The following is a 22,937-nucleotide window of genomic DNA, read 5'->3' on the forward strand; positions in this document are numbered from 1 at the left end:
GTTCATATTTTCTGTTTCTTCCTGGTTCAGTCTTGGAAGGTTATACCTTTCTAAGAATTTGTCCATTTCTTCCAGGTTGTCCATTTTATTGGCATAAAGTTGCTTGTAGTAGTCTCTTAGGATGCTCTGTATTTCTGCAGTGTCTGTTGTAAGTTCTCCTTTTTCATTTCTAATTTTATTGATTTGAGTCCTCTCCCTCTTTTTCTTGATGAGTCTGGCTAATGGTTTATCAATTTTGTTTATCTTCTCAAAGAACCAGCTTTTAGTTTTATTGATCTTTGCTATTGTTTTCTTTGTTTCTATTTCACTTATTTCTGCTCTGATCTTTATGATTTCTTTCCTCCTGCTAACTTTGGGTTTTGTTTGTTCTTCTTTCTCTAGTTCCTTTAGGTGTAAGGTTAGATTGTTTACTTGAGACTTTTCTTGTTTCTTGAGGTAGGCTTGTATAGTTATAAACTTCCCTCTTAGAACTGCTTTTGCTGCATCCCGCAGGTTTTGGATCATCGTGTTTTCATTGTCATTTGTCTCTAGGTATTTTTTGATTTCCTCTTTGATTTCTTCAGTGATCTCTTGGTTATTTAGTAACGTATTGTTTAGCCTCCATGTGTTTGTGTTTTTTACGTTTTTTTTCCCCTGTAATTGATTTCTAATCTCATAGTGCTGTGGTCAGAAAAGATGCTTGATATGATTTCAATTTTCTTAACTTTACTGAGGCTTGATTTGTGACCCAAGATGTGATCTATCCTGGAGAGTGTTCCGTGCGCACTTAAGAAGAAAGTTTAATCTGCAGTTTTTGGATGGAATCTCCTATAAATATCAGTTAAATCTATCTGGTCTATTGTGTCATTTAGAGCTTCTGTTTCCTTATTTATTTTCATTTTGGATGATCTGTCCATTCGTGTAAGTGAGGTGTTAAAGTCCCCCACTATTATTGTGTTACTGTCGATTTCCTCTGTTATAGCTGTTAGCAGTTGCCTTATGTATTGAGGTGCTCCTATGTTGGGTGCATATATATTTATAATTGTTATATCTTCTTCTTGGATTGATCCCTTGATCATTATGTAGTGTCCTTCCTTGTCTCTTGTAACATTCTTTATTTTAAAGTCTATTTTATGTGATATGGGTATAGCTACTCCAGCTTTCTTTTGATTTCCATTTGCATGGACTATCTTTTTCCATCCCCTCACTTTCAGTCTCTATGTGTCCCTAGGTCTGAAGTGGGTCTCTTGTAAACAGCATATTTTTGTGTCTTGTTTTTGTATCCATTCAGCAAGCCTGTGTCTTTTGGTTGGAGCATTTAATCCATTCACGTTTAAGGTAATTATCGATATGTATGTTCCTATGACCATTTTCTTAATTGTTTTGGGGTTGTTTTTGTAGATCCTTTTCTTCTCTTGTGTTTCTCACTTAGAGAAGTTCCTTTAGCATTTGTTGTAGAGCTGGTTTGGTGGTGCTGAATTCTCTTAGCTTTTGCTTGTCTGTAAAGCTTTTGATTTCTGCATCGAATCTGAATGAGATCCTTGCTGGGTAGAGTAATCTTGGTTGTAGGTTCTTCCCTTTCATCACTTTAAGTATATCATGCCACTGCCTTCTGGCTTGTAGAGTTTCTGCTGAGAAATCAGCTGTTAACCTTAAGGGAGTTCTCTTGTATGTTTTTTGTCGTTTTTCCCTCACTGCTTTCAGTAATTTTTCTTTGTCTTTAATTTTTGCCAATTTGATTACTATGTGTCTCACCGTGTTAATCCTTGGGTTTATCCTGTATGGGACTTGCTGCGCTTCCTGGACGTGGGTGGCTATTTCCTTTCCCATGCTAGGGAAGTTTTCGACTATAATCTCTTCAAATATTTTCTCTGGTCCTTTCTCTCTCTCTTCTCCTTCTGGGACCCCTAATGCGAATGTTGTTGCATTTAATGTTGTCCCAGAGGTCTCTTAGGCTGTCTTCATTTCTTTTCATTCTTTTTTCTTTAGTCTGTTCTGCAGCAGTGAATTCCACCATTCTGTCTTCCAGGTCAGTTATCCGTTCTTCTGCCTCAGTTATTCTGCTATTGATTCCTTCTAGTATTGTTTTCATTTCAGTTATTGTATTGTTCAGCTCTGTTTGTTTGTTCTTTAATTCTTCTAGGTCTTTGTTAAACATTTCTTGCATCTTCTCGATCTTTGCCTCTATTGTTTTTCTGAGGTCCTGGATCATCTTCACTATCATTATTCTGAATTCTTTTTCTGGAAAGTTGCCTATCTCCATTTCATTGTGTTGTTTTTCTGGGGTTTTAGCTTGTTCCTTCATCTGGTACCTAGCCCTCTGCCTTTTCATATTTTCTATCTTTCTGTGAATGTGGTTTTTGTTCCACAGGCTGCAGGATTGTAGTTCTTCTTGCTTCTGCCTTTTTAAGACTTTTGATACACATTGCCAAATTACCATCCAGAAATGCTATGCCAATTTGTAGTCCACCCCAACAATGGATGTGAAGCCTGCCTCACACAAACACTGGCTTGTAACACTTTAAAAAAAGTGTAACACTACAAAAGTGAGTACCTCTCCCTTTTTCATGCAAGTGGGATTACTCCAAATGTCATAACTTTTTTCAGTTAATTTAGTGTGAGCACCTTAGCAAGTCAGTAAATTTGCATCTACTGCATGATTTTTTGTGACTGTTCAGTGTTCCATTATATGAATATGCCACAGTACACATAGCTTATCCATTCTTGTATATAAGCTATGTCCAGTTTTTCAGTTCCAAATAGTATTCTGATATGTATCCTTGCCTATATCTCTGACTATTTCTTTTGGTTAAATACTTAGAAAGAGAGTTGTTGGATCAAAAGGGTGTACACATTTTAAAGGCTTGGCTTAATCTGATAGGAGAATAACCACATTTTGTTTTATTTTGTATTCGTTTGATTTACTGGTGGGTTTACTGGCTGTTTGTATTAATTTGGCTACTTGGTTAATTATACCCTGTGTCCATTCTTCTGTAGTGAGAGTTTGTAACGGTTGTATCCTATCTTGTCAGATCCATATTTCTGACTTTCGATTTCTGTGTGTCGTGGGGTGTTGAAAGTCTCCAGTTATTTTAATGTGATGGTCCACACAACACTTTAAAAAATGACTCATGATACTTGCCTTTCATGTAATATGTTTTAATACCTGTGCTTTTGTGATGATCCCTTTTGTTTAAATGAGTAGGTTGTTCCGCCTCAGAACTACTAGAATTCATGATCATTTGTTCTAGTTTTTGTCTGACCTTTTACTGAGAGAGTTCTTGACCATCATACTTTCATGATAGGTTTTTAGTATGTATTGTGTATTCACACATTGTTAGAATTTGTTATTATTTGTATCCCCTTAGACTTGTCTTTTTTGTACTAAACTAACAGTTATTACATTTCTTCTCTTTCGTTTTCCCCTTTTAACTAGTTTCAAGTGTGATTTGAAGCTCATGATCATGATCAAAAGAATGCAGTGCATTTCTGAGCTCCACCAGTTTTTGCTTGTGAGGTTTACATGCCACTGCCGCCCTTCCTAATTATGAACTGAGATTCATTTTGTGATGTTTTTTGCTCATAGGTTATATACAGTTATTTTTCAGTTCTATAATTGTAAAATATGTTGGATGATTTAATGGTACTAAAGGCAGGGTTATCATTGCACATCCAAAAAGAGGTTTTAGATTGGATTATGCATTGTGTGTGTGCATATACGTTTCTGTTTTTTTGCATACCCAAAATTACAAACCTGCCATGGCTGGTCTTGTGCAGGGCTCTTCCACACGTGAGAAAATGAGTGTTGTCTATATGTGAAATCTGTATAGACTTCGCAAGTGACCTTTTGTCTTTCATCGAAAGCACTTGACCTGCAGCAGTGTGGCCTCAGCAGTGAAGGAGTAAAGGCTTTACTAAAGGCCCTTGAAACCAACAGAACTCTGGTCATTCTGGATATAAGAAAAAATCCACTTGTTGGTATGTGGTCACTTTTTTTTTTTTTTAATTGATGAACACATAGCAAAACAAAAAGAGTTTGTCCACGTATTGACAGTTTTTAAAACTTAATGTGTTTAACTTTCCTCATCATATACAGTTGTCCCTTGAACAACGTGGGGGTCAGGGGTGCCAACCCCTACGCAGTTGAAAATCTGGATATAAGTTTATAGTCAGTGGTTCTGCATCTGTGGATTCAACCAACCTTGGATCGTGTAGGACGATAGTACATAGTTATTGAAAAATATCCGTGTGTCAATGGACCCGCGAGGTTCAAACCCATGTTGTTCAAGCGTCAACTGTACTTTTCTAATGTTGCACTTCCCTTATGTTTTTAGCAGATGATGTACTAATTAAAGGGAGTTATACCTTTAAATTGTTCTTATCTCTACTCTGAATAGAGGTGAGCCTAGATACTAAGCCTGCTTCCACCAAGAGCATTATTTCCTTCTCGTGCAACCTGTGACTTCTTGCAAGGAGTACTTTATTCATTTGTCAGTTTCACAAGTAATTTTTTTAATACCTTCTGTGTGCCAGATACGGCTCAGGCACTAGGGATAAAGCAGTGACCCAGACAGGCAAAAGTCTTGCCCTCATGGAGCTTACATTCTAGTGAAGGAGTTCAGATAGAAATGAGTAAACAGATAAGTAATATAATTTTAGATAGTAGGAAGTGCAAAGATATCTTAATGTAAGGAGAGTGGGGGGGGAGCAGGTAGGACTCCATTGGATAGGTTTGTTAGGGGACAGCTTCACTGGAGAAGTGGCAGTTGAACAGAGACCTGAATGAAGAGAGGAGCAAGCCATGGAAGATCTGGGGTAAGCACATTTCAGGACAAGGAGGCAATGCGTATGCAGGCATGTAGGCGGGTGGAGTATTTAAGGAAAAGCAAGGAGGCCATCGTGGCCAGAGTACTGAGTGAAGAAGAGTGTGGTATGACATGAGTTCAAGGAGCTAGCCAGGGGTCTGATCTTGTAAAGTCTTGAAGGCCAGAGTAAAGATGTGGATTATACTAAATGAGTAGAGGGTTTTGAACTGGAAAAAGGCATGATCCAAATAGTATCTGAATAAGATGACCTGTTATAGAGAATAGACTCGGGGTGGGGGGGAGGGTTAAAGAAGAGAAACAGGGAGACCAGTTAGTAGACTGTCACAGTGGCCCAAATAAGAGATGTTTATGGCTTAGCTTAGGTTGGAAGTTTGGAGCAAGTGAAAAGTGGTTGAATTCAGGTTGTGTTTTGAGAGTGTAGCTAACAAGAATTGTGGATAGATTAGATGTGAGGTATGAAGGAAATAGTAACAAGGAGACAAGTTGTTGATGATTATGTGTGCAACTGGGTGGTATCACTTAGAAGAAGGGGGCTGATGGGAGGAGCAGCTTTTGAGGGAATATCAGGACTTTGGTTTGATATCTTAGATGCCCTTTAGGCATCTAAGTGTCTGGACAGTGCTCAGACTGTACTTTCTATCCAGAGGTATCCAAAGCCACTTTAGATGCAAAATGTTTAAAGTTGACCTTTGCTGCTGCCAAAATAGTAGCCACTGGGGGCAGTCTGCAAGATGGCATGGTAGGTTTCTGAGGAAGAAATTAGAATACACAAAGGGGGAAATAAGTGTATAATTACATAATGAAGATTTCATGTTTAATTTTATGGGAAAAGCAATAATTAGTTGGCTTTTGGTTTTAAACGGAAATAGCCACTCATTGGGAAATAATTACTCTAATTTCAATTTATTTTACTTTAGATCATTCTGTGATGAAAGCAGTTATCAAAAAAGGTCTCCAGAATGGAAGGAGTGCCAAGTCAGAGGTATATAACGTGTTTTAGTTCTCTCAGAAGAATTTCTCTTTAATGGCTTGTTGTTTTTCTTTCTTTCTTAAAAGAAAATTATCAAGGTAATTTCTGCCATCTTAAAACTAAGTTTTTAGTCAAATCAAATGGCTTTTCTGTTTTTGAAAATATTGTGTGATGCTTTAATTTAGGTTCCCAGAAATGCAGATTGAAAACCTTTTATTAACTTAAAGTATCTTAATTTCCAATTAAGATCAAACCCTCATAAGTTACCTGTAACTGAAATGGCATATTTATCATTTCTGTCTCAGTACTAGTGGATAACTTCTCCATCGTGAAGGAACCATCCAAAGCTGCTAGACAGAAAAAGAAAACTATAATTTTGGGAAGTGGTTGAAAAGGAAAAGTTACTATTAGAATTGGTAACTCTTGTTTTTAATGCTACTAGAACTTATACCCCTTATGTTTTCCGGTGTGCTAAAATTAAAACAGCCAATATTAACCGCATGCATATTAGGAGGCCTAGAATTATTTTGATACTTATGAGAATTTATAGAATATAGATATAATAAATGAATTTAAAGAGATGTTAATATTAACCATATTAACCAACATTATTGTTTGAATTTCATAAAAAGTTCGTTATTTTGAAAATATTTCCTGGTTGATGATTACTTCTAATACTTTGCAATTGAAACTTGGGGTGCACTTTGATGATAATTTTAGTAGTGGTGCTTTTGAGGGATGATTTTTTTTTTTATATGAAGAATTACCTTTTGTGCTGTATGAAACAAAATTTCTTCCCAGTTCCAAACTTCCCATTGTTCCCTGCTTCTTTCTTAGGAATTCTTACCTAAATTTTTGAATCAGATAATATCTTGTTTCTCTCAATGATAAAAAAAACTTGAAATATGTATTACCCTTATAAAAGACTTCTACAGACAAGTTTATTGACCTAGATGGTACATTTTGGAAAAACATTTTCTAAATGTTTACTGTAATGTATATTTAAATTTCCAAATGATAGTTAACCCAGGATTTTACAACTAAGCCTAGAATTTTGTTACCAAATGTAATAAAAAGCTTTTAAAACCCTCTAACAATCAATGGTATAAGTTTCACATTCTCCTGAATATATAAATTTGGTATACTTCACTTCTCCTGATAACGTTTGTATTGTTTCTAAGAGACCTTAACTTTTAATTTTCTGGAATATATTATCGTTAAGTCACAAATAGTCCTTTTTTTTTTTTTTTTTGGTGATAAGAATGAATAGCAGGAGCAGCATTTGTTAAACCAAATCTAATATGAAACTGACTCTTTCTTGTGAGTAAATTTGAATTTTGAAATAGTAAAACAATAAGGTTTAATATAAAGCAAAATAAATTTTTTATGTTTATGATCTGCCAATTTCCCAGAAAAAGTTTTGTGGTGACTTTAGTTATATACCAGATATATTAAAATCACCAATGGACAGCACATATTTTACTCAGGTGCCATCTGAAAGTTTTAAAAGTTTGTTGACATAATATCACTGAACTGTCCACTTTAAAATGTTTGAAATGATAAATTTTCTGTTTTGTGTATTTTACCACAATTTTTTAAAAATGTGTTGTTTCAAGATTTTTAGGTTTTATAAAGGTATTGTATTAGCATAACAATGAAAAATTTAAAAGACCATCTCTAATCTCATTATCCTATCAAGCATTGTTTACATTTTTATTTTCTCTTCCTGTTGTCTATAAACATCATTCCATATAGCTTCAATATAATTTGCCATTCTTATCTTTTCATACTAAATTTAAATTTTATGATTCATAGTTATACTTTTTAACATTGGATTCAGAAGATTTCATTGAGTTGGTCCAGTTTTTAAATTGGTGAAACATTGGAAATAACCTAAAATAAACTATTGTAAACATCTTCATAAATACAACTTTTCTTTTTCTTCTTAAAGATGTATGTTTTTGATTCTCCATTAATCAACTTGCTTGGACAATAGTGTATTAAATAGAAGTTGTTAAGAGTGTTTATGAAGTCAAAAAAAAGCTTATGATTTGTCTGCCAATTGTTATTTCAAGACAGTGATATTTTAATAATCAAATAGTACATACAAAGAAGTTAAGATTTGTGGTATTACACTAATTACATATTATCATTAAAAATTTATATGATATGTAAAGCATTCTTACAATAGCTAAGTTGCCTTTTGCTATAATATTAGAAATGGAAATATGTATAAATAAAACATGTATATGTAAAACATATTAGGAATTCTGTAATATTAGTACCTGGTGGTATATAATACGGCATCATGGAATGAGAATAAAACAATTAAAATTTTTTTTTTATTTAGTGTGATTAAACAAAGTGGAAATGTAAGTGAAGTATACAAGCTGATTGAGCTATTTTAAGAGTAATTTTATTTCTTGGGCTATTTTTTGTATTTGCCTCAGTTATTTGGAGACATAGAGGTAAGCCAAATCAATAGCTGGGTATATACTTAGATCCAGGTGAGTATAGGGGTAACATAATGGTGTGAATTGTGTCACATTTATATTGTAATTATGTATGCCTAAAAAAGATGGGAACTTTTATTAGAAATTTTTTTTATCTCCTAACACGAAAAGTGTAATTAAAAAAAATTTTAATACAAATGTATTTGCATTAGTTTCTGAAAGTAAAGGAAGGGTATACACATACAAACCACATGCATACAGACATTTTTTTGGGAGGGTAATTAAGTTAAAAAACTAAATAAAATAGCACAAAATGAACTGAGCTCCTATATATTTTTAAGAGGCATGTTAAATCACACAGGATCATGTGTTGATTATCAATAAGCTACACTCTATGAAATAGTTATCCTATATTACCACATACACTCCATTTTACACTCCATCCTAATGCTGCTAAAATGTAGTAGAAAGCAGCAGCATAGCACAGGGAGATCAGCTCGGTGCTTTGCGATGACATAGAGGTGTGGGATAGGGAGGGTGGGAGGGAGGTTCAAGAGGGAGGGGATATGGGGACATGTGTATGCATATGGCTGATTCGTTTTGTTGTGCAACAGAACTAACGCAGAATTGTGAAGCAATTATACTCCAATAAAGATCTATTAAAATAAATAAATTAAATAACATGAAATATAATAGATTTGAAGGATAAATATAACCATTTTAACCTATGATGTTTGTTTTCAGTAAATTCAAATTAAATATTTAAATGTGAATTTTAATATATGGCTTGTTCTAAATAAAATATTAACACATAGGTCTAGTTTTTGCAACCAAATATTTCATATAAAGATACTTACCTCTTTACTACTGAAATATAGGATAAGTCTCCACATTTCACTCTTTTATCCAGTGGGTTTCATTTGTTTTTTTGTGTGTTTTCTATATGAAATCAAAGGAGCAGTGAAGGTTGACAGGCTTATAGGAGAGTAACATTGACTCACCTACCACCCAGCAACTTGCAGTCTTATAACTTTTATTGTTTTTACATAGAAAAATTCATCTTAAATTGAAATTTTGGTCTAATTCTGAAGATTCTGTTTGGCAGAAGTCATGGGTATACCTGTGTTTCGCTATCCTTGAGATTCAGAAATGCCAAAGGTGTTCTAAGATTCAATAAACTTGAGTGTTTCTGTATGATACATAAAATGTATCATACTTTGGGATATTTAAAAAATTTATTTTTCCATTTCTGCACATCTCAATACTTTTCTTTTAGTTAAAATAACTTGTTACTGTAGAGAACTTATATTTTTAAAAAATGCTGGCTTATGTAAAACCTTTTTACAAAACGATCTTTTTTTAATGGCCTTGGCATCATTGTACAGTGCCTGTTTGATTCCTTTCAAACTGTACACGTTTGAGAGTTGCTCTGTAGACCTTTGGTGCATCTTGATTCCTTCTTTCGTGCTTTGTCAAACATAGGATTGGCCACAAAGAAACCTGTAAGTAATGGAAGGAAACACTCTGCTGGTAAAGAATGTTATGGTCCTGAACCTCTACCACCTGGTGTGTCTGGTTTCCTGCCGTGGCGTACTGCAGAACGTGCAAAAAGCAACAGGTAATATGTTTGCATTCCCTGTCTTTATAGTCGCTCAGATTTCTTTATTTTGGAACTTCTATTACGTGGGCGGTCTCTGGTGCTTTCTACAGAGGTAAAAAGATAACTCACACATGGCTTCTGCCTAATGAGCCCTCTAAGGAAGAAAAACAAAAAGTAATTGGGAGTTTCAAGTTGTTTCTCAAGTGTCACAACAGAGGTAACCCCGTGGGAGTCATGAGGAGACTAAAATTATCTCCAATTGTGCAGGTGAGAAAAGTTTCACTAAAGGCAGGTGTAGTTGAGCCAAGCCCTACAGCACAGAAGTAGGAATTTGGATATGTACGAATGGGAAAAAGATATTTTAGACATGGGAAGTAGTTTAATGCAGAACGGATGAGAAATCTGCATTAGACCTATTCTAAATCAACTGGCTTATTAACTCAGTAAATCAGATTTAGTGATTCAAACTAGCTTTAGCTGATTACTTATCCAAGGGATAGCTGTTCATAGTAATTTTTGTCATAGAACAGTCAATAAAATTGTTGAATTATAGCTTTAGGCTTGCTAAGTGAAATAGATTGCTCTAGATGATTTTCAAGTGACTTACTTGGTAGTATTCATGAAATTGGGGGTTAACAGTTGCTTCAGAAAACAAAGAGAATTGATTTTAAATAGTACTTGAAGGAGTTACTGTGTAAAGTATCTGTTCAGTAGCTCATGTTAAATGGATGTTTATAATCCATGTTGGACAACCAACTAATTTTTTGCAAATGGTAATGTGAATTGCTGTTGCATAAACTATAGTGTTGAATCCCCAGTCTTTGCACTTGAGTTTAACAACTCTGTGGTTTCCTATCTTCTTGGTGAGACACTTAATCTCAGGTCCATCCTCGTCACACAGAGTGGTAAATTAGAGAACGATTAATATCACCATTTAAAGAAGTGAGACTGAAATCTCAACCATCCTGAACATAGGAACTGAAGGGGCCTCTCAGCAGTTCAGAGAGTTATCACCAAGCCAGTCGGCTGAATTCTGTTCAGTTTTCTCTGTAGCAGAGCCCTCCAGGTCCTTCTTTTGAGCTTATTTATTTTTATACACAATTCTGTATGGATACTGTACATAATACTAAATAGTTGTATTAACTGGATTTAACTGGTGATGTATTTACATCAAGATCTAACTTGGTTTTGTTGATATCCTTTTAGGGGCTTTCCATTCATCAAACTCGTGATGTATGTAATCAGGTGCAGGTATGTAGCTATCATATTTATGACATGTAGGGGTCGAATTGGGAAAGGTGGGTGGTCATTCTTTTTGCTTTTTAAACTGACAGAGCCTTACAAGAAGCATTTCCCTCTCTGAAATAAATCCATGTAAAACTTGTCTGGTTGCTCTCCCAATGCAACTGTGTAGTTGTGTGGATTTCGCACACAACTGGCAGCCTTGTGGTTATGTCTGTAAACAAGGAAGCCTGTTCTTCAGTCCGCAAATCAGCTGTTACCCAGTGAAACGAACTTGACTGCCATTTCTGACCCCTCACATGGAGCTGTCATACTCAAGAACGTTCATATGTTTTCAAGAAATGTTGTTTGCAGGCTATATGTACAAATTCCTGATCCGAAAGCCAATATAAAGCAACATCTCCCAAACCTCTGCTCTCTCACCAAGGCCACACACATTCCCTCGCTTATGGCCTCATGGCAAGCTAATACTGTCAGTATCAGATTCTCCTTCCCAGTGGTCTTGGGAGACTGCATAGTTGCTCTGTGAAAGGCACCACTGCTGAGATTGAGAGAAGAGCACCTTGGGTGTCAGTCCTGCCCTTGCATGCCCAGAGGGAGGGGTGTGCGCCTCGTTCTCCTGTTGGGAATTTCCCATGCTGCAGGTTTGCTGCTTGTTGTGAAAATGATGTCCTAGTGACTTGTCTTCTGCGTAGTTATATAATCCCAGCACACTTCTGTATGATCTGTAGACTTTTATGGGGTTGTGGCCAGGTCAATTTTTAAATGTTTGGAAATGTCCTATGGAACAACATTGCAGTGGCAGTGACGCTTGACAGGAGAATTGTATTACTCTTACCCTAGTTTTGGCTTACGGGTGACGAGAAGATGAAATTTTTGATGGGTCAGTTTTAGTTGTGTATGTGTATGTGATTTATTTTTTAAAATTCTAACGTCTGTTATTCACAGCTTAGATATGTTGACTTTCTGATTATTCATCAGTCCCTTTACTGATGTATTTTCCTCCGAAGAACTACATTTTCTTCCAGACTGTTTTCGTCTGATGGTAAAGAATACATTTTTCATTTGCAGTATAAAGTTGATCTGAGAAAAAATGTTTACCTTGGCTCTTCACTTGGCTTCTGTGAAAGAAACTTAATAAAATAATATGGGCAGTTCCCATTACTAATCCTAACCATGTACAACAGAGGTCTGTACAGTAACATAGCAAAAATAAGTTACTGTACTTTTACTTAGTCATTGCCTGTTTTAGACTAAGGAGCAGTGAGAGATATTTATAAATAATGATACCTCAGATCACTTTTGTTAAATGTCCTCTAATATTTGGATATTTGGTATCTGGCTTGTGTTATCTTTTATACAATCTTGTCTTCTTTCTTTGCACTTCAGTTTAACAACTCTGTGGTTTCCTATCTTCTTCTTGTGACACTCAGGTCCATCAGAATTTCCTGTGACTGTGGCAGTAGAGAGTCCTTCCTCTTCAGAAATCGAAGAGGTCGAAGATTCCTCAGAAAGTGTTCAGGAAGAGCCAGAGAAAATTAGTTTGAAACAAGAAGCATTGCAGGTACAAAGTTATCACTTTAAAGCTATAGAGGAGATTATTTTTCAAATGGAAGCCTGATTGCAACACTGCACAGCTTGAGTGAGGGTTCTGTTTTCTCCTCCCATCTGCATTGTATCCCCTTGAATGGTTCCTTAAGCTTAGACCAAGGTGAATGGTGGACATTTGAACTCTAAGGAATAAAAATCAAAACATGTCGTTAGTAATATAGTTTCCTTTCCTTAGAACCTTAGGATATTCAATTTAGGGAGAACCTTAGTGATCATAAGATAAAGAAATTGAGTTCTGAATGAATATAGTCAGCTGATTCAGTGCTCTTGTTTTACAAATGAGAAAATTGACAGTTCTAGTTGAACTCTCTTTTTATAAGAGGAAAATATGGCCTCATTTTAAATAAAAGTAAGGTTGAAAAAAGTTTTGATGTTAATATTCTCCTTTCCTAAAATAAAAAACATCAAGAAGCTACATTATATTCCCTAATAAACCTGGCATCTAATGTGATTCCATACTTTTGTTTGTATGGACAGAAAAGAAAAATTGATTTTCATAAGAAACTTTTGCACCTCAAAAATAATATATTTGTTTTATTTCAACTTTAATGCAGAGCTGAACATTTCTAGTAAATAAGGGAATACCATTTGGGGGACCTTGTCTTTGTGCTACAAAGTCCATGTTTAATTTTTAAAAATTATTTAATATGATTCTCTTTTCATATGAAACATGAAACTTGACAGTTTTCAGAACTAATTATCCCATTACTGTAGGACTATGGTAATTACTCTTTGATTTTCAAAAGAGAAAGTTAGATTTTTATGTTTTTAATTAAAATTAATGATAATATAGAGAAATTTTAAGAAAACTTAGAAAATTATGAAATGTTACAGTAGGAGAAATCTATAGTTCATGTAGAGTTACCCCCTTTCGTTTTATAAATGAGCACCTACAATTTGTAGCACATAAGTGGTTTCTTAGTAAATTGCAGAGTACAACAAGACCCTAGAGCATCTAAGCCGCATTCCTTGTTATTTTAGATGTGTTGTATTCATTTCCTTCATGAGTAGAACAGGAGATTGTATTTCTAAAAGCAGTGATAGACTGGGGAAGACCAAGAACTTTAAACACTGGGACCACAGAATAGCAGATTCAGAATGCACTGAGAACCCTTGCAGCTCTTCTCCGTTTTGACAAGACACTACAAGGATGGTATCAAAGTGTTTAAGTACATAAGCCAACAACAGTCAAGAGATTTCAACATAGTTTTGAAAGACAGAAGACAAGTGGAAGAGTGTGAAACTGAAGCAGTAGAACAGAGGAAAAGCATCACCTAGAATATGCACAGGGACCACCTGCAACTGAGGAGGATTCTGACCCCACCTGCAGAAGTAGCCCCATGCTCAGGTGCGCATGTAGGAGAGAGGGTGGAGTTAGTTAAAAGTGTGACTGAAATAGGGGAGCTCATTGAAGGGTTGTGTTTGGAGGAGTGGACTCCCAGCCCCGCCCTCACGCTCCTGAAATGAGATGATTTCATTTTGAAAACAGTGAAACTGGGGAGAACTAGGGCAGCTAGTGTGAGTTTTTACACCCTAGAAAAGAGTGTTTGGGGGGGATCCTATTACAGTCACTCCCCACTTCTTCCTGCATAAGAAGCCAATCAATCGTTGACTTCAGGGAGCTTTCTGCGCTCATTCTTAAATAGAAAATAACTGTCATTTGCCTGATAGCTGAGTAAAGCTTACAACATGAGAGAGGGGGAAAAAGAGTGAAAACATATCCTGGTAGGACCAGGGACAATTTAGGGAACAAAATAATTTAAGAAAAAACCCTAATTAGTATCCTGAGAGAGGTTTAAAAAGAGCTAGCAACTATAAAATAAGACTAGGGTGTTAATTAAAAAGAGAATGGTCAGAAAGCAAGAGAGGTGTCTTGGAAATGAAAATATGGTTGCAGAAACAAATTCAGTAGGAATTTTAAAAATTTCTCAGTATATAAAAAAGAACAACACATGGAAAATGTGATAGCAATATGTTAGAGAGGCTGCATCTGGGAGATCCAACATGTTACTATTAGAAACTCCAGACCCAGACAAAAAATGGAGGGAAGCTGTCAAAGGGCAACAAAATTCCCCACAGCTGAAAGTAGACATCAGGCCTCAGATTGAAAATAGTTACTCAAGTTTTGAGCAAGATGAACAAGAATAGACTCATACCTAGGCACCCTTCATTGTGACACTTTAAAATACTGAAAAAATAAATTAAAATAGAATAAAATACTGAGAGGATACATCCATTCCAGAGAGAAAAATACTGGTCACCTAAAAAAAAAAGTTAAAATCTGACTTTATCATAGTTGTCATCAGCACCATGGATGCTGGAAGGCATTAGAAAGATACCTCCAAACTTTTCCAGCACATAATTTTCACCCTAGGGTTTTGTATCCAGCCAAACTATCAGTCATAAGTGGAGGCTGAATGAGATATTTTGTACACAAAGAAATTTGAAAAATTTACCTCCTGTGCTACACCTTAAGCTATTTATAGAAATAATCCAGCAAAATAAGGCAATAAACCAAGAAGGAAGGTAATAGGGGATTCAGTGCAGAGAGCAGCTAGTCTAGATTGGAGAGGCTTCTATTGATTGTGTGATTGAGAGCTTAGAAACACCTTGAGGCATATTGTACTTACTAGGTATTAGGCACTGTTGGAAGGGAAGAGGGAGAGGAAGAGGAGAAGGAACTTGAACTCCAGAGGAGAAAAGCTATACTGACATAAACATGAAGCAAACTAAACTATGGTTGATTTTTCACCTACTATTGGTGAGGAAGAGAAGAATCCACTTAAACTTGACACTATAGATGCCCCCGTTTTCAGTGACACACAGGGGTAATGACCACCTATCTAATTTGTTGTCCAAACCAGAACTTGTCCAAACTCCTTACACTTCAATAGTGTAAGGAGGCGCTCTAATGCTGTAACATCAGGACAACAGGTATAAACTGGAACAGCCCACGGTGGCTTGGGGTATGTGGTCACCCGCACAAGGGCAGTGACACTGACACAGTATGGAATGAGGTGTAGTCTGTACACAGAGTCACAGTACATCTGCAGTGGGCAATATTAATTTAATTGTAAAAATGGCAATACTGTCTTGGTTTGCAGCTTTTATTGTCAACTTGCCTGTAATAACAAATAACTAACCTAAACTATACTTAGTATGTATTAGTATTAACTTGGTATGTACTGAAATGTATTGTGTACTAGTATGTACTTAGTATATGTTAGGCTCTAAGTGTTTTTGCATATATTAACTCATTTAATCCTCTGAATAGCCTTATGAGGTTGGTGCTAATATCATACCCACTTTTGAGAAAAGGATGCTAAGACAGGGAAGGAACTTGCCCAGGCTGTACCGAATTTAGGGTTGGATCGAGGCTTTGAGTTTAGGCTCTCTGCCTGTTCTCTTAAACCTTACTCCGTACTGACTCTCAAATAACAGAAGACTTAACTGCACATAGAACAGAATATAAATTTCAACTTTGACAACGTAAAAGCTAGGTTTGGAAGGTAGACAGGAGGTAGAAAAAAGGGAAGATGGTATGAATGTCCTCATTTTACAAAGCGTGATGTTGAGAGAGTTTATACTGGATCAACAGTGTAGGTTTTTAAGTATATCACTACAAGTCAAAGAGATCATGAGCAGTGGAATAACTAATGATGACATAACTTTACTGAGCAGTGTGGACATAGGAAAGAGTGTAAAGGAACTAAACCCTTACTTAGTAAATTAGAAAGTGAACAGATAATGCCTCAAATTTAGTCAGAAAATAGTCATGTAAGAATATTACTTGGAAATGGAGAAGAATTCAAAATAACAATAGTTGGACCTCCCTGGTGGCGCAGTGTTAAGAATCTGCCTGCCAAGGCAGGGGACATGGGTTCGAGCCCTGGTCCAGGAAGATCCCACATGCCGCGGAGCAACAAAGCCCATGCGCCACAAGTACGGAGCCTGCGCTCTAGAGCCTGCGAGCCACAACTACTGAGCCCACGTGCCACAGCTACTGAAACCCACGTGCCTAGATCCTGTGCTCCACGACAAGAGAAGCCACTGCAATGAAGAGTAGCCCCCGCTCGCCGCAACTAGAGAAAGCCTGCACACAGCAACGAAGACCCAACACAGCCAAAAATAAATAAATAATAATTAAAAAAATAAGAATAAAAAATAACAATAGTTGACGTAAACCTCATAAAAAAGGAAATCCAAACAGCCAGTAAACACAGAAAAGTGTACAACTTCATTAAGTAATAAGAGAAAAGTGAGCCAAAACCAATGAAACTACATGCCAATCAGATTGACAAATACATAAATAAAGTCTGGTAGTATCAGGTATTGTAGACCTGGAGTACTATGGGAATCTTCTACCCTGCTTATACTGGAGTATAAATCGACACAACTACTTTGGAAAGCATTTAGCACTCTCCATCAACTGAAGGTATATAAATAGCCTGTGACCCAGCAGCCCTCACTGCTGCCCTGTGTAAATGCACCATAATAACCGGTACAGCAGGATTCCTGTCCATGATTTGCATTAGCACAAACTGAAAACAACCCAAATGTCCATTAAGAGTCAAAAATTAAATAAATTATGTGTATTCGTACAGTGGGAACACTATCAAGCAATAAAATTGAATGAACTAGAGCTACAGGCTGCAATGTGGATGAATTTTTTAAACCAATGTTGAGTGAAAGAAATAAGATAGAAAAGACTTCATATACTATGATCCTCTACATAAAGTTAGATGTTGACAAAACTAAACTCTTTTGTTAGGGATGCATGCAGGTTAAAGGAAATGATTGTCGAGAAATGAGGATGGTGTTTAACCGGGAAGAGGGAAGGAGCTTGTGATGAGAAAATGATATGGGGGGTTTTTGAGATGCTGACAAGTATCAGTACTTTCAGATTCGAGTAGTGGTTATGTAAGTATTCTCTTTTGATTTGTCACATTGACAGTTTTGTCCTGTGCACTTCTCAGTACACATATCGTATTTTACAATTAAAAACCTGCATACAGAATCGGTTGCTTCTTGAGTGCTGGATGTGGGAGTGGGATGAGACTATTTTATTTTAAGCCCTTCACTACTGCTTGCGTTCACATGTTCATTCATTCAGCATTAATTGAACATATGCTGTGTACCAAGCACTCTTCTAATTTTATATGTGATTTAACTCATGTAATCCTCACAAGAGCTCTGTGATATGGGAGCTTATCTCCATTTTATAGATGAGGAAGTTGAGGCCTAGAGTTATAGAACTTGTCCAAGGTTATCTAGCTAATGGGTAGTGCCAGGCCCATTTGCCTCAGAGAATCTGAACTTTTACAATATAATCTAAAAGAGAAATTTAATTACTAATTATAAGCAAAAAAGTTGCACATTAAAGAAGATGACAAGTTTTCATCTATCCAGTTAGAGAAAAACACACAGTCTGTCTTTCACACACGTATATCTTGTATTGGCAGGGATTTTCCTTATTAAGCAATTATTTATTGACCGTCTACGTTGTGCTAGGCACAGGTGCTGGGGATAAACACTTAATAAAATACACCCCCTATCTTCAAATAACTTGCACTCTAGGTGAGGAAGTAAGCCAACAGTTATAGTAGAGGTTATATACCAAGTGATACATCGCTGATGGCAGTATAAAATCTCAGAAATCTTTTGGAAAGCGGTTTGGAGATAGGTACCTCAGAGCCTTAAAAATATTCATTTGCTTTGATCTCAAACTCATTTTTATGCATTTATTGTAAGAATGTTAGTCTCAATATGGAAAAAAGCCTTCATGCATAAAAACAGTTATTTTGTCTTATAATATTGAAAAGTTGGCAAGAATTTAAATGTGTAAAATGGTTAACCAGTAAACCCACTCAGTGCAATATTTTGTAGCCCACAAAAAAAAAAATCAAGGTTATGAATTCCCTGATTATATGAGAAATGATTGATTTCAATGTTAAATGGAGAAAAGTTGAACATAAAATTTGATATCCAATATGATGGGAGCTTTGTCCCAGAAAAATCACCCTAGCCAGTGTACAGAAGGGAGGAAGGAGAGCAGATGACAGGAAGGAAAATTATTCCAAAGCCTTATCATTAGTCTTACTTAAGTAATAGAATATCAAGCAATTTTACTTTCTAACTTTTTTGGTTCCATATTTCCATGTAAGGGACATGAATTATTAATACTTTGTAGGAGAGGGGTACACTTTTTCACAAAAATTTCACAATGTGTTCTAATTCCCTCCATTAAAGGGAGAAACTATTTCATGTAATTGCACTTTGATGTGCTATTTAGAACCAGTCAGGAATTTTAGTCTACTTTCCTCTGACTGTGGTGAGGGTTTTTTGTTTGTTTGCTTATTTGTTTAGAATTTCTTTGAAATCAGTTTTAGAAGATTGATTAAACCATTATATTAAAAGTAGAGGAATTTTGCAATTTTTTTCCCTTTTTCCCCATTGAAAACTTGACTGGCTTTAGTAGTGAAACATTAAAGAATTTGAAGTTCTTAGACTCTCAATTTTTTAAACATGTTCTGAATATAAAAATATATGTTCATTGAGCAAATCTTTGAAAACAGTGAACAACTTATTGAAGGAAATAAAAGCCACCTCTGCATGTACACACACCTAATCTGCTCTTTTGTCTTAAAAAAGTATCAAAAATATTTTGCCATGTCACTAAATACTCTTCTACATCAGAGAATTTGATTAAGCTTATGCATCATCTCCCAGGAGAAACGCACAGATATATTTTGAATGTAGAACTCCTGAAGCCCGTTCATTAACTCTGGTTGAGACCTCTTGTCATTCTTTTCTTAGTGGCTTCACAGCGCATTCCTTCATACGGTGAGCTATTTTTATTGAAACCAATCCCAATTTGGAGGCTCTTAGCTTTCTTCTAGGGTTTGGTTATAAACAATCTTATGACATCATGTTGGTAGATAAATCTTTGCCCACATCTTTAATTTTCTTAGGGTAAACTCCTGATGTAGGATTGTTGTTAGGTACCAAAAGCTACTCTCCAGAAAGTGATACCAGTTCCTCTCCCAATGATGGCATATAATAGAGTTCCTCATTCTTTAAGTGATTGTTCAAAGCAGTTAAAATGTATAAATATACCTTACTGTTTTCATAAGTATAGATATTCTGATTGTTTATCGCTGCATAAGAAACCACCCCGAAACAGTGGCCCAAAACAATGACAATCATTTATTTTGTCCATGAACCTGGAGGTTGAGTAGAATATTAATTCTTTTACTACACTCTCACTGACTGAAAACAATACCTATTTGACTAGCTCACAGTTCTGCAGGTCAGAAGTCCAGGCACAGCGTGACTGGGTTTCCTGCTCAGATACACATGGGAACATGTGGGTTCCCTCCTGAGAGTGTTAAAGCACGTGAAATTTAAGTGTAAACATTGAGCCCCAAACGTTGGATGTTCACCATAGTTTGTGTGGGTCACAGAGCTGAAATCAAGATGTCAGTCTGGCTGTGTTAGCATCCAGAGGCTCTGGGAAAGAATGCCTCCAAGCTTCTTTGGCTTGTTGGCATAATTCAGATTCTGCAGTTGCAGGACAGAGGTCCCCAATTCCTTGCTGGCTGTCAGTCGGGGGACGGTCTCAGCTCCTAGAGGCCTCTCGCTTGCCTTCCCTGCCGCAGCATTGGACTTCTTCAGAGCCAGCAATGGAGAGTCTCCCTCTTGTCCCTTTTGTACTTCAATTCAGGAAGAGTTCAAGTCCTTTTCATGGGGTGCCCGAGTAGGTCACATCCACCTAGAATAATCTCCCTATCTTAAAAAATCAACTGATTTTGAATCTTAATTCCGTCTGCAAAATCCCTTCACTACAGCACCCAGATTTAGGGTTTGATTGTTTAAGTGGAAGGTTTGTGTACTTCAGTAAGTAGGAGTCTTAGGGGCTCTGTTAGAATTCAGCCTATTGCAAGCAGTGTCCCCACTTCAAGGACCAAAGTGTCTTAGTTCCTAAAACTCCTAAGAGAGTTTATCAGTGTTCATTTTATTTGATTGACCTTGGTGAGTGGGAAGACTACCACCTCCGTGAACAGGAATGGCACCCAGCTTCCTGAGTCCACAGTGTGGCTCTGCTACTTAGTGGTGTCACCTCGGCTGTGCTGCTCTACTTACTCTACTTCTCTGCCTCCGTTTCCCTCATCTGTAAAATAACATGGAGTTAGTGATTGTTCTTTCCTCGTAGGTTTTTTTTTTTAATAAATTATTTTATTTATTTATTTTTGGCTGCGCTGGGTGTTTGATACTGCTCACGGGCTTTCTCTAGTTGCATCGAGCAGGGGCTACTCTTCGTGGTGGCGTGCGGGTTTCTCATTGCGGTGGTTTCTCTTGTTGCGGAGCACGGGCTCTAGGCACGCAGGCTTCAGTAGTTGTGACACGGGGGCTCTAGAGTGTAGGCTCAGTGGTCGTGGCGCATGGGCTTGGTTGCTCTGCGGCACGTGGGATCTTCCCGGACCAGGGCTCGAACCCGTGTTCCCTGCACTGGCAGACGGATTCTCAACCACTGCGCCACCAGGGAAGCCCCCCTCTTAGGGTTTTGATGATTGGATTATTTAATGCCCAGGGAACTCCAGGAACAGTGCTTGACTGTAAATTGCTTTAAAAGTGATTACTTTTTAAAAAAATGCTTTTGAATCTGCAATTATGCAATTCAGGTATATTAAGCATGTTCATTAATAGGACTTCCTACTATAAAGAGACTCACAAATACAAATAGAAGTTTTCTTTCTTGGTCTTAACTATTTATTTCTGACTTGCTATGTTATATGCATATGCCTTTTATGGTGTGCTGCCACAAATTTATGTTGGAAAAAGTGGAATTTAAATAAATCTTTATTATGCTAATTTGATAGATTTTGATAATTCATTTCACTAGCATGGTATGATATTACCAGTAGCAGACTAAAACCTGAGTTCACTTCTGGCTCTGCCCCCTAAATCTTGATGAGTCCTATAGCTGGAAAGGCTTTTGGATATTATACTACGAATTAGTTATAATATTTACTCTGTTTGTTTAGGAAAAACTGGAGGAGTGCCTAAAGCAGTTAAAGGAGGAAAGAGTAATAAGACTTAAGGCTGATAAATGAGTCAATGAGGCAAACAATTTCTTATACTTTTGAGAGTGTTTTCGTTTTATTTTGATTTGATTTTAAGCCATACACACATAGTTTGTAAACTTTAAAACTGTAATATGTTGCAAATTGGTTGTATCATATGGACTTTTGCATTTACTGGTATTTAGTGATCATATGATCTATATTCCAGAAAGCATGTTTTTAAAAATGTGAAAATCTCGTTTTGTGTGTGTGTGTGTGTGTGCTTTCTTATTACATTAGCTTATTTTCTGTTCATGATTCTTTGATTCAAGAAAGCACTTTTTGTGCATATACTGTATATACAGTAGCATAAAAGACATGATGAGACTCTCCTGGCAATGAATTAGGAAAGTGAATCATTTAAATAAATTTAAGATATTGGAAAACTTCTAAGAACGCAATGAAAGATAAAAATATATACTATAAGAATTTCATTAGGTAATGTGCATGAAAGCAGGGCATAATCTAGAAAGTTCTATATAAATATACTTTATCATAGGTTGAGCGTAGGGAGAAATTTTTCAAAGTGCATCCACTGGATTGGCGGACACTCATTCAATAAATGTTGAGCACCTGCTTATCTAAGGCAAAAGGGGCATCATGAACATAACAGCCTTTCTGAGAAATACTAGAGTTGAGCTTATAGGGGGTTTTAAGTGCATAGGTGGTGAGCGGAAGGGGAAGAGTGCACGGGAGTGAATATTTTCAAGAAGCCAAAGAAAATATTGGTGATCGTACATTTAATAAATTGGGTTGGGTATGATTTAGGACTTTTAAACGTAAGCATTAGATATTTTGCTCACTAAAGTTAATTCTTAACATTCATCAGAGTTGTAATATGTTTTGTTCAAATCAGATTCTATAATTCACTTTCTAATTTAAGGGAAACTTAAAGCAGGTAATTTTCTAATGTGGAATGAGGCTCCATTATGAATTTAACCAGTTAGAAATGGGATCTTTTGTGAAAGATCATTAATAAAACGGTAACTTTGGTTTATTTATATACCACCTAAGTGTTATATAGGAAACTTTGTTGGGTGCCTGGGGGTTTTGGTTATTATGTGATATGGTCTCTGTCTTTACTGGTGGAGAGTTAGGTTAATTACAGATTAATTACATTTTGAGTGTTTTAGT

At 36.3% G+C, this 22,937-nt stretch overlaps 1 protein-coding gene across 1 annotated transcript in view; it reads left to right on the plus strand.

Moving 5' to 3' along the window:
* The window catches only part of LOC309628550 (centrosomal protein of 78 kDa-like), a 227,855-nt gene that overhangs the window by 25,075 nt on the left and 179,843 nt on the right, over window positions 1-22,937 (plus strand). The window contains 11 exon segments of the mRNA XM_082391713.1: window positions 3,844-3,957; window positions 5,723-5,796; window positions 6,087-6,099; window positions 6,102-6,163; window positions 6,167-6,191; window positions 9,711-9,846; window positions 11,035-11,051; window positions 11,054-11,083; window positions 12,504-12,634; window positions 21,726-21,791; window positions 21,795-21,803. Coding sequence (XP_082247839.1) covers window positions 3,844-3,957; window positions 5,723-5,796; window positions 6,087-6,099; window positions 6,102-6,163; window positions 6,167-6,191; window positions 9,711-9,846; window positions 11,035-11,051; window positions 11,054-11,083; window positions 12,504-12,634; window positions 21,726-21,791; window positions 21,795-21,803 — 677 coding nt within the window.

This window comes from Balaenoptera borealis (genome assembly GCF_965194805.1).
Source record: "Balaenoptera borealis genome assembly, chromosome: 1".
In the NCBI taxonomy this organism is placed as follows: domain Eukaryota; kingdom Metazoa; phylum Chordata; class Mammalia; order Artiodactyla; family Balaenopteridae; genus Balaenoptera; species Balaenoptera borealis.